The sequence below is a fragment of the Lynx rufus genome, unplaced genomic scaffold (genome assembly GCF_022079265.1).
Source record: "Lynx rufus isolate CCGP_SWC_20201006 ecotype Redwood Valley unplaced genomic scaffold, mLynRuf1.p SCAF_28, whole genome shotgun sequence".
Lineage (NCBI taxonomy): Eukaryota > Metazoa > Chordata > Mammalia > Carnivora > Felidae > Lynx > Lynx rufus.
This window is the reverse complement of record NW_025814843.1, coordinates 3,688,781-3,701,378: the sequence shown is the minus strand read 5'-3', so window position 1 is coordinate 3,701,378 and position 12,598 is coordinate 3,688,781. Positions and strand designations below refer to the sequence as shown.

Here is a 12,598-nt window from a genome sequence, read left to right as displayed (position 1 = left end):
GATTTGCCTGTTTTTGCCTATATTTTCTCCTCCTATTTCTCTTCGTTTCTGAGCTTGTATCTAGGATTATTTTTCTTCTGTTTAAAGAGTACCCTTTAATATTTTATTTTACCCACATCTTCTAGTGTCCTACTCCCTCCATTTTCTTTTTTGTCTAAAAATATCTTCAGTCTTCATTTTTAGATAATAGACTTCTAGGTTGGCATTTACATTCTTTCAGCATTTTGGAAGGTATCATTCCATTGTTTCCTGTCTTACATCGACTCCCTTGACAAGTCAGTCATCTGTCTAATTCAGGAGTCAGTAAACTTTTTTCTGTAAAAGACAAGACAGTAGATATTTTAGGCTTTGTAGAGACATAACACCTCTGTTGCAACTACTCCATTCAGCCATTGGAAGTGCAAAAGCCTCCAGAGACAAAATGTTAACCAAAGAATGTGGTTATATTCCACTAAAACTTTATTTAGGGACCCTGAAATTTGAAATTCATAGTTTAATGTGTCAAAATATATTTTCCTTTTAATATATTTTTCAACCATTTAAGAATGTATATTCTTATCTCACTGGCCACACGGAAGTGTAGTGGGACAGATTTGCTGTAGTTTGCAACCTCTGATCTGTTGGCGCTCCTTGATAGAACTCTTAAAGTTGTTTTTTTTTTTAATGTTTATTCATTTTTGAGAGAGAGAGAGAGAGAGCGTGAGAGCGTGAGCAGGGGAGGGGCAGAGAGAGAGGGAGACACAGAATACAAAGCAGGCTCCAGGCTCTGAGCTGTCAGCACAGAGCCTGACACGGGGAACTGCGAGATCTTGACCTGAGCCTAAGTCAGACACTCAACCGGCTGAGCCACCCAAGTGCCCCCCAAATCTCTTAGTTTCCATTATTTTTTCCTTGTATTTCTCCCACTTGGAGTTCATTTGGCTTCTTTTTTTTTTTCTTTTCTTTTCTTTTCTTTATTTTTTTTCAATATATGAAGTTTATTGTCAAATTGGTTTCCATACTTCATTTGGCTTCTAAAATCTATGGCTTGATATTTTTTATTCTGTTTTGGAAAATGCTTCAGCATTATTTCTTTGAATTTGATTTCATCCCATTCTCTCTCACTTCTCTTTCGAGCTTTCTGGGACTCTTTCACATCTGTGATAGACCTTATCACTCTATCCCATGTGTCTCTAATGTCTTTTGAAATTAAGTTTTCAAGTTTTTCATCATTCTGTACTTCAATATGCATATTTTCTACTGACCTGTTTCCCATTTTGCTAACACTCATGTTTCAAATCTGTGTTTTTCAGCCTATCCTTTGAGTTATTTTCCAGTTCTAGAATCACCATTTGGTTCTTATTTTATACTTTCCAATTATTTGGTGAAATTACTGGTCTTATTTTCTTGAATATACTAATCATGAGTATTTTGTAAGTTTATGTCTGAGACCTCAACTGTCTGGATTCCTTCTAGATCTGTTTCTTCTCTTGACTTTTTTCTAATTAGACTTTTGTCTCTTTGTATGCCTATTATTTTCCACTGTCAAGCATTGATATGAAAACCTATAACAATAATTTGAGGTTCTGGATTGTGTAATCTTTTTTCATAGAGGACTGTTTGCTTTTGGCAGGCTGCCAGGATAAAGGTTCTAACAGTCCTCAGTTACCTTAATTCAATTAGACATTTAAAAGAGCTGGGTTCTAGAGTTGTCCTCTTTGGTGGCCCTAAACTTAAAACTTGGCCTATTTTGAAAAAGATTACACTGCAGGGTGGTGGTTTTACAACTTGTTTGTATATACAATGTAAAATTTTACTATTATATTTCTTTTCAATTTCTAAACGTGGGTGCCTGCATGGCTCAGTGAGTTAAGCGTCATACTCTTGGTTTCAGCTCAGGTCATAAACTTGCAGTTCATGAGTTTGAGCCCCACGTTGGGCTCTGTGCTGACAGTGCAGAACCTGCTTGGGATGCTCTCTCTCTCTCTTTCTCTCTGCCCCTCCCCCACTCATGCTCTCTCTCAAAATAAACTTAAGAAAAATTTATAAATTTGCAAACTCTATAAATTTGCAAACTATAAATTTGCAAATTCTATAAATTTGCAAACTCATTTACAGGCAATTTTTTCTCAATGTTTAAAAAAACAAACTGGATCAAAACCTTTTGTGGATAGTTTTTTACTTTAAAACTCAAGGTATAAGTAGTTTTGATCCAATTTTTGACAGACATACAGGAATGTTGTTAAGATATAAAAAGGTTGCAAAACTACCCTCGGTGATAATTATTATCACTATTTGGAATATTAATAGCTATAAATACTAATTTTTACTAACTTACTGTTCAGACTACTTTTTGAAGAATCAAAGTGTCTTTTTCCATAAACATTTGATTAATAAGTACATACAAAGACTTGAATAAGCTGATCTCACATGAAAATTTGAGAAAGCTGTCATACAAAAAAGCTAGCAAACAAAGAATGAAAACAAATAGAAAGTATGGTTGGAAACAATTGCCTGGTTTGTAGAGTAAATGGAAAGAAAGGAAGTAGTCGTGACTATGAAGAATGTTCTATAAATGCTGACTATAAAGGAAATGAGAAAAGAAGTATTTGAGAGGCTTAGATTCTAGGGGGTTACCGTAAATTAATTTGTTTAGTAGGGGAAAAACTCTGAATTTGTTACTTTGGTTCTTGGCTCAACCAGTCTCCCTCAAACCTATCTGCTCCTTAGAAAATAAGGCCAGTTTGGAAGCAGTTAAAACTTTGTATTCATTATCAGCTCAGGTTTCCCTTTTATTATCCTGTTTACTGAGTTCTTCCTAATGTAGAAAATAGGAGTTATTTGATTTGATTTTTATCTTTTTTCCCCCCAGAGCTGGAGACCAAACCTGCAGCCAAGAATGTTGTATCAACAGAAAATACTTCTGAAGATGTATCACAAGAGACCATAATAGATAAACTCACAGAGAACAGTCTGTGGAACCCCAGCATGGGAGGATTATGGAAATGGAATGAAAGGATATTGAGATTGCAAAATAGTCAGGAAAATCATTTGAGTCAAAGAATAGTTACTCACAAAATTTCCACTGGTCAAAGAGGATTTAGATTTGGATCTATTCTTTTTCCAGAAGCAGGAGTTATCACAGAAGGGCCCCACAGCAAATGCCAAACACGTGAAAATTTCACTGAGAATTTAGATTTGATTACAGATACCCATCTAGGAAAGAAAATCTGCAAGGATACAGAAGGCAGCAAAGCTGTAAGGCCTACTTCAGAACTTACTTTAGGAAAAAAATACAATAATAAAGAAAAACCCTATAAATGTAGTACCTGTGAAAAGTCCTTTCGTTACAGGTCATTACTCATTCAACATCAGAGAACGCACACTAAAGAAAAACCTTATGAATGTAACGAATGTGGGAAAATGTTCAGCCAGCCTTCATATCTCAGTCAACATAAAAAAATTCACACTGGAGAAAAACCCTATAAGTGTAACGAATGTGGAAAGGCCTTCATTGCTTCTTCATCACTTATGGTACATCAGAGAATTCATACTAAGGAGAAACCTTATCAGTGCAATGTCTGTGGAAAATCTTTTAGCCAATGTGCTCGCCTTAATCAACACCAGAGAATTCAAACCGGAGAGAAGCCCTATAAATGTAGTGAATGTGGGAAAGCTTTCAGTGATAAATCAAAACTCGCAAGACATCAGGAGACTCACAATGGAGAAAAGCCCTACAAATGCAATGATTGTGGGAAAGCCTTTAGGAATAAGTCCTATCTTAGTGTACATCAGAAGACCCATACTGAAGAGAAACCATATAAATGCAATGAATGTGGGAAATCTTTCAAGAATACCACAATTTTTAATGTTCATCAGAGAATTCATACTGGAGAGAAACCCTTTAGATGTAATGAATGTGGGAAAGCCTATAGAAGTAATTCAAGCCTTATTGTACATATAAGAACTCATACTGGGGAAAAACCTTATGAATGTAATGAATGTGGGAAAGCATTCAATCGTATAGCAAATTTCACAGAACATCAAAGAATTCATACAGGAGAAAAACCCTATAAATGCAACGAATGTGGAAAAGCATTCATTAATTATTCATGCCTTACCGTACACCACAGAATGCATACAGGAGAGAAACCTTATAAATGTAATGAATGTGGAAAGGCCTTCATGCGTTCTTCATCCCTAATTATACATCAGCGGATTCATACTGAAGAAAAACCTTATCTATGTAATGAATGTGGGGAGTCTTTCAGAATAAAATCACACTTAACTGTGCATCAGAGGATTCATACTGGAGAGAAACCGTATAAATGTACTGACTGTGAGAGGGCATTTACCAAAATGGTAAATCTCAAGGAGCATCAGAAAATCCATACTGGAGTGAAACCTTATAAATGCTATGATTGTGAGAAATCTTTCAGGACTAAGTCCTACCTTATCGTACATCAAAGGACCCATACTGGGGAAAAACCATATAAATGTAATGAATGTGAAAAGGCTTTCACTAACACATCGCAACTTACCGTACATCAAAGAAGGCATACTGGAGAAAAACCCTATAAATGTAATGAGTGTGGGAAGGTTTTCACAAGTAACTCAGGCTTTAATACCCATCAGAGAACACATACTGGAGAGAAACCATTTAAATGTAATGACTGTGGGAAAGCATTTAGCCAGATGGTACACGTCACAGAACATCAGAAAATCCATAGTGGAGAAAAACCCTATAAATGTGATGTCTGTGGAAAAGCCTTCAGGAGGGGTTCCTACCTTACAGTGCATTGGAGAACACATACTGGAGAAAAACCCTATACGTGTAAGGAATGTGGAAAAGGTTGTATCACTCTATCACAGCTAACTCTTCATCAGAGAATTCATACTGGGGAAAGGCCCTACAAATGTGAAGAATGTGGAAAAGCCTTCAGAACCAACTCAGATTTTACTGTACATTTGAGGATGCATACTGGAGAAAAACCCTATAAATGTCACGAATGTGGAAAAGCCTTTAGGAGTAGCTCAAGCCTTACTGTACATCAAAGAACCCATCAGAGAGAAACTCAGTTAATATAAAAAGTAACAAACCATTCATCCAGATGTCAGCTCTACAAGGAGAATCTTATAAACTGTGTCTTTTATGAATGTGGGAAAACTTTCAGGAGCAATTCACCAGAAAACACACACTTAAGGGATACTTTATAAACATAAAAATGTGGAAAACTCATATTAAATCTTAGAAGTTACAAGCAAATTCACAGTAGAGAAAAATAGTGGACAAATGAAAGCCTTCACCCAGATTTCATACTTTGTTCACTTAAATTATCTTCAATGAATTGCCTATAATTTTTTACCTATTTTTCTATTGGTTTGTCTTTCTTACAAATCTGGAGGTGCTCTTTATATACTTGAAATATTAATCCTTTGTCATGTGTGTTTGAAAATTTTTTAATCTAGCATTTGTTTTTATGCTTTTTTATATGGTAAAAGAAGTTGCCACATTTTAATTTTTCATAGATATTTATTTTCCTTTTCAGATTAATTTACTCTTTTAGTTAAAAGAGTCTCCTTAATCCCTAGGTTATACATAGTGTTCTAAATTTGTTTCTAAGATTTTGATAATTTTATATTTTATATTAAAGTCTTTAATCTGTCTGAACTAGATGGCTAGTCATAGAAGAGCAAATTGCCATTAATCTCTGAAAATATTATGAACCTAAGGTAGTACTCAGGGAAATGCAAATTAAAACAACCAATGAGATGTCACCTCCACTAAATGGAGTTGGCAAAAATTAAGAGATCTTTTGGTAGTGGGATTTGGGAAACCATGTACTCTTAACACAAACGGTTATATCAACTTCTATTTCCACCAGCAATTAAGCAATATGTATTCAAATATTTTAATAAGATTTTAAAATAAAAATACTTTGACCTAGCACTCTCACTTTGGGGATCTTCCCCACAGAAATAACAGCATCAGTGCATAAGAATACACATAAGTCAGGATTTTTGTTGAAGTACTGTTTGTAGAGGCAAAGTAGAAAACCAAGTGGAGACTAAGTGAATGCCCATTAATTGGGGAATGGTTGAATAAAGTGTGATATAGCCATTCTATGGAACAGCATGAGAGTAATTTTTAAAGTTAGTTATATCTACACTAGTTGATCTCAAGGTATTTCCACAATTTTTAATAACTAATTGCTTTATTGCAGAGCTTTATGTGTACAGGATTTCATTTTTTGTTAAATGATCATACCCATTTATGTATATATGTGTATGTGATGAGCATGGAAACAAGTATATATACTTGGCTGAATATATACCAGGCTGTTAATATTGGTTACCTTGAAAGAAGGGAGAAGAGAAGTAGGGGAAAGGACTAGAAAAAAAAAATTTTTTTTAATGTAAGTGCAGCATGTATGGTATAAAATTCTATGTAAAACTGTATTTGTATGAACTTTTGAGAACTACGAATGAAGGATGGCCTCCAAAAAGTTAGATTGTTTTAGAGTTGGGGGAGTATGCAGTACTTTTTGTCCGATTACTGCACTTCTATGTATTTTATAAGCTTTCCTTCCCAACAAGCATGTGATATTTAACATAAACAGGAAACACCTATTTTACTTGTGAAGGTAATTTACTGGACACCTGTTATGTACCAAGAATTACCCTAATATATTGGCAGGGTAGGGACAGTCAGGAATCTAAGAGCATGGGAATTTGTTCTGATGCTGCATAGATTCCAAACAACTTACCCAGCACCTCATTACACCCACCCTCTCGGTTTCATTTAGAAGAGGTAGTAATTTCAGACAAATGAGAAACATACCCAAGAATATCTGGAACTTGTGTTCAGGCTATAAACCAGAAAACTGCAAGCCTCAAGAGAAGCTCCACCTTCAACATGGCACCAAAGAAAAGGCCACAGTGATGAAAAGTTCCATGTACAGCCTCATAGAACATTACATGATGGAATAGAGGGGAAACAGCCGGACACCCAAGTCCATAAAAAAGGAAGTCTTGGGAGTTCTGGAAATACTAAGAGTCCTGGAACAAAGATGAGAACCAAAAGGCTATGGCCCTGATATCAGAAGGCCATAACAAACAATGGACCTGATACCCAAAAAGGACAAGACATGATGAGCTATACTTCAGTGAAGGCTGAAGAAAAAAGAATCCCAGTACTCCTCCCACAATGTTGGAATATGTATATATCCAATATTGGGGAGGAGATATTGGATAAATGATAGGAGCTACCTCCCATTACAAGTAAATAATTTGCAACTGGTTAAAATGACCATTTCTGATTGAATTTTAATAATGGAATTTATGAATTGTTACCAAGAGACATACCTCCTTTGGATGTAATATATGGGTTTCTGATTGGAAAGTTTAGAGTTACACCCTGACATACTATCCTTAAGAAACCTTGCTGTTAAACAGTTGACATGACTTGATGCCTACTCTGTCAGCTGCTTCTTTCTACCTCCTAACCCTCACCACACATAAAACCCTCTGCCCTGCTTTAGAGCCAAACATTTCAAGAAGAGGAGCATCGTCAGCAGGTTCAAATGACATAACTGAAAAGTGTCCACAGGGTTAGGGGACGGAGATGGCACAGGCTACCTTTACAAGAGCAGTTTCAGGGCGCCTGGGTGGCTCAGTCGGTTAAGCGGCCAACTTCGGCTGGGGTCATGATCTCGCGGTCCGTGAGTTTGAGCCCCGCGTCGGGCTCTGTGCTGACAGCTCAGAGCCTGGAGCCTGTTTCAGATTCTGTGTCTCCCTCTCTCTGAACCTCCCCCGTTCATGCTCTGTCTCTGTCTGTCTCAAAAATAAATAAACGTTAAAAAAAAATTAATACAAGAGCAGTTTCAATGGAGAGGTAAGCCTGGTTCTAATGTATGGCAGTATCTCATTATAGGTTGAATTTGCATTTCCTTTATGGCTAATGATGTTGAGTCTCCTTTTAGGTGCTTTTTGAATATCCTCCTTTGAGAAGTGCCTGTTCAAGACTTTTGCCCATTTTGGGAGGCACCTGGGTGGCTCAGTTGGTTAAGCATCTGAGTTCAACTCAGTTCAATGGAGTGCAGCCTGGAGCCTGCTTTGGATTCTGTGTCTCCCTCTTTCTACCCCACCCCCGTTCGTATGCTGTGTCTCTCAAAAATAAACGTTAAAAAAAACTTTTTTTAAGACTTTTGCCCATGTTTTAAATTGGGAACCCTGTTCATTTGTAGGATTCTTTCTATATTCTGGGTGCAAGGTACCTTTTTTTTAATAATTTTTTGGGGGGAGTGCAAGTGGGGGAGGAGTAGAGCGAGGGGGACAGAGGATCTGAAGCAGGCTCTGCGCTGACAGACTGACAGCAGTGAGCCCAATGTGGGCTTCAAACTTGCAAACCACAAGGTCATGACCTGAGCCGAAGACAGACACTCAACCAACTGAGCCACGCAGGTGCCCCACAAGGTACTTTTTAGATACTTAGATCACAAACATCATCTCCAGCTTGCCTTTTCACTCTCCAAATGATGTCCTTCAATGAACAGATGTTTTTAATTTTAATAAAAAATAATCTATTCGTGCTTTTTGTGCCTAGTTTAAGAAATCTTTTCGTAATCCAAGGTCACAAAAGATATTTTCCTACATTTTCTTCTACATTTCTACTATTTTACTTTTAATTTTTAGGTCTACAATCCATTTGAAGTTAATTTTTATGTGTGGTCTGGGGTAGAGGTCAAATTAATATTTTCCATACAAATGTACAACGTATGCAACATCATTTATTGAAAAGACATTCTCTCCTCCTCCTTGGGTTGTAGTGGTATTCTTACGATAAATCAAATGATTATATTATATGGGGGTCTATTTCTAAATTATTCTGTTACATTCTAAGGAACACCAGATGTTTTTAGTGTAAGCAGATTTATAGCAAGTCTTGGTGTCTGGTGGTGTGTGTCTTCTAATTTTGTTCTTGTTCAAAGTTGCAATTCTAGATCCTTGGCATTTTCATGCATTTTTTAATGATTTTTTTTCAATTGTTCCACACCAAAAAGTTGAGGTTTTAATGAGCATTACATCAAATACGTAATTGTGGAAGAATGCATACTTCAACAATATTGAGACATCCAGTCTGTGAGCATGCTTTTCATTTATATACGTCTTTTAATCTCAGCAATTTTTGTATTTTTTCAGTGCAGACGTTTTGAACATTTTTATTAAGTTAGTCCTATGTATTTGGGGTTTTGATGTTATAAATGCTATTATTTTAGTTTTCTGATTTTTGCTAATATTTACTAAATACATACAGTTGGTCCTTGAACAATATGGGTTTGAACTGTCCAGGTCCGTGTAATAGATGGGTTTTTTTTTTTCCCAATAAATGTATTGGAAAAATTTTTAAGAGACTTGCAACAATTTAAAAAACTCACAGATGAACCATGTAGCCTAGAAATAATTGAAAATTTAAGAAAAGGGTACAAGTGTACAAAATATATGTAGATAATAGTCTATTGTATCACTACCATAAAATATACACAAATCTATTGTAAAAAGTTAAAATTTATCAAAACTTATGCACACAAGCAGACCATATATAGCACCATTTGCATTCAAGACAAATGTCAACAAAAAGACGCAGCAGCAAATGAGAACTGTGTAAAATTAACTGTAGTACATATTTTACTACTGTAATAATTTCGTAGTCACTTCCTGTTGCTGTTGAATTGAGCCCAGTGTAGTGAGTATCCACTTAAAATGCCTGTGACACTAATCGTCACTGAGCAGTTCATCTCCAATAAGTTGTATATCACCGTAAAAAGTCATCTGTCCTACTTCTCACATATTTTTCATCATGTCTAAGTGAAATACTGTAAACCTGGAGTAATACCAGGGGAGCCATAGGGAGCACCACTAATGATGTGGCAGTGCTCCCCAAAAGCAAAGAAAGATTATGAAATTATAAGAAAAAGTTGAATTTCTTGATATGTACCAGTGATTAAGGTCCACAGTTGCAGTTGCCTGCCATTCCAGGACAAATGAATCCAGTATAATCCTCAGGAGGAAGGAAGGAAGGGAGGAAGGGAGGGAGGGAGAGAGGGAGGAAGGAAGGAGAAAAGAAAAAGAAAGGCGGGGAGGGAGGGAGAGGAAGGAAGAAAGAAAGAAAAGAAAAACTTTCATGAAGCCATCACTGCCCCTAAGCCAGCCGGTGTGAGAACTTTGCACTTTTTGTGAAATACATTTTTATCCTACTGAAAATAAAGCTTTTTTCAAAAAATATTTTGAGAGAGCACAGGGGAGGGGCAGAGAGAGGGAGAGAGAGAATCCCAAGCAAGTTCCGTGCCATCAGCACAGACCCCGATACAGGGCTTAAACTCATGACATCATGACCTGAGCCAAAATCAAGAGTCAGATGCTTAACCGACTGAGCCACCCAGGCACCCCAAAAATGCAGCTTTTATGTGGGTGTAGAATTGTTAAAAGAAAGGCATACCTATAGACTGTACTATGATTTGAGAAAAAGCGAAGTCCATATGGCAACTTTCAAAGAAAAAGGAAGGTGAAGGATCTAAAGCTGGAGAATTTAATGCCAACAGTGGATGGTTTGATCATTCCAGAGGTTTGGCTTTTAAAATGTCAACAGAAGTGGCTTCTGCCTACCAAGAGGCAGTAGATGAGTTCCTAGACACCATTAATGAAATCATTGAGAAGAAAGAATGTCAGTGAAACTTTTTAATAAATACAGAAGTGCCCCATTCTGCGGGGGCAGGAATCCACATTATTAGGAAGAGAATCGAGCACCAGGATTTAAGGCATGAAAGGATAGGCTAACTATGTTATGGGCAAATGTAGTTGGGTTCATGATCAGGACTGCCCTTACCTATAGACTGCTAACCTTTATTGTTTTTTTTTGAATGTTTGTTTATTTTTGAGAGAGAAAGTGTGAGCAGGCAAGGGGCAAAGGGAGAAGGAGACACAGAATCCAAAGCAGGCTCCAGGCTCTGAGCTGTCAGCACAGAGCCCGAAAGGGGGCTCGAACTCACGAACCCGAGATCATGACCTGAGCCGAAGTCGGATACTTAAGCAACTGAGCCACCCAGACACCCCAAAGCTGCTCGCCTTTGAAAAGCTATTTAGCAGCTGCCATTCTTTTGGTTGTACAGCAAGAAGGTCTGGATTCCCCCTTTTTTAAAAAAAACTTATTTTATTGGTTCCAACAGTACTTTGTCCCTGAAGTCAGGAAACACCTTGCAACTAAGGAAACTTCCTTTTAAAGTTCTTTAGAGGGACACCTGGCTGGCTCAGTCAGTGAAGCGTCCAACTTCAGCTCAGGTCATGATCTCACACCTCCTGAGTTCCAGCCCTGCATTGGGCTCTGTGCGGACAGCTGGACCCTGGAGCCTTTTTCAGATTCTTTTTTTTTTTTTTTTAATGTTTGTTTATTTTTGAGAGAGAGAGAGAGAGTGCAAGCTTGGGAGGCGCAGAGAGAGAGAGAGGGAGACACAAGAATCCAAAGCAGGCTCCAGGCTCCAATCAGTCAGCACAGAGCCCGACGGAGGGGCTTGAACTCACGAAATGCGAGATCCTGACCTGAGCCGAAGCCTGACGCTCAACTGACTGAGCCACCCAGGTGTCCCAAGATTCTGTGTCTCCCTCTCTCTCTGCCCCTCCCCAGCTCATGCTCTGTCTCTATCTCTCTCAAAAATAAAAACATTTAAAAAATTTTTTAAGTTCTTTTTTTTTTTAATTTTTTTAATGTTTATTTATTTTTGAGAGACAGAGCACAAATGGGGAAGGAGCAGAGAGAGGGAGACACAGAATCCAAAGCAGGCTCCAGGCTCCTAGCTATCAGCACAGAGCCCAACGCAGGGCTCACGAACCATGAGATCATGACGTGAATCAAAGTCAGCGCTTAACCGACTGAGCCACCCAGGCACCCCTTAAGTTCTTTTGATACTGGACAATGTCCCTGGCCATCCAGAACCCCATGAGTTCAACACTGAAGGTGTCTAAGTGGTCTTTTTCCCCCAAACACAACAACATCTAGATCAGGGGGTCACAAGGGCCTTTAAGGCTCATTGCACATGGTACTCTATGGAAAGGATTGTCAGCTATGGGAGAGTCCCCCAAGAACAGAATAAAAGTCTGGAAGGAATACACCCCTGAAGATACCATTGCTGTTATAGAAAAAGCTGTGAAAACCATCAATCCGGAAACAATACATTCCTGCTGGAGAACCTGTGTATCAGCCTATCATCACAGGGAAGTAATTTTCCAAAAAATGTAACAATGTTTCCAATACTGTATCATGGATATGACTGTAATACTCTATGTCATAAGAATTTTATAACAATTTGTTCAGTAATATACAGGCTAAGCTACCATGAAACATCATGCTGGGCTACCAATAAAGCGATCATATTGCTGCTTTTTTGTTTTCAGTGCAGGATTTGTAATACCTGTAAATAAATGTACATTTTTTTTCACATTTCGTTTTTGAGATATGTTAGTAAAGCATATAGCATCACAGTGTTTTGTATCCTATAAGACAATATTGACAGGTACTGACAAATGATTTATCTTGTAAACAGACCATGTAAACTTACAGTATCAG

The 12,598-nt window shown here is 37.5% G+C and overlaps 1 protein-coding gene across 4 annotated transcripts in view; it reads left to right on the top strand.

Annotated features, from left to right (window-relative positions):
- ZNF624 (zinc finger protein 624) overlaps window positions 1–5,348 on the top strand; it is a 33,451-nt gene extending 28,103 nt beyond the window's left edge. For all 4 annotated transcript variants that reach the window (XM_047089851.1, XM_047089852.1, XM_047089853.1 and 1 more), the window contains one exon: window positions 2,852–5,348. In XM_047089851.1, the coding sequence (XP_046945807.1) occupies window positions 2,852–5,067 (2,216 nt within the window). In that variant the 3' untranslated portion in view covers window positions 5,068–5,348. The remainder of the gene's footprint in view (window positions 1–2,851) is intronic.
- Window positions 5,349–12,598: the final 7,250 nt, after the last annotated feature.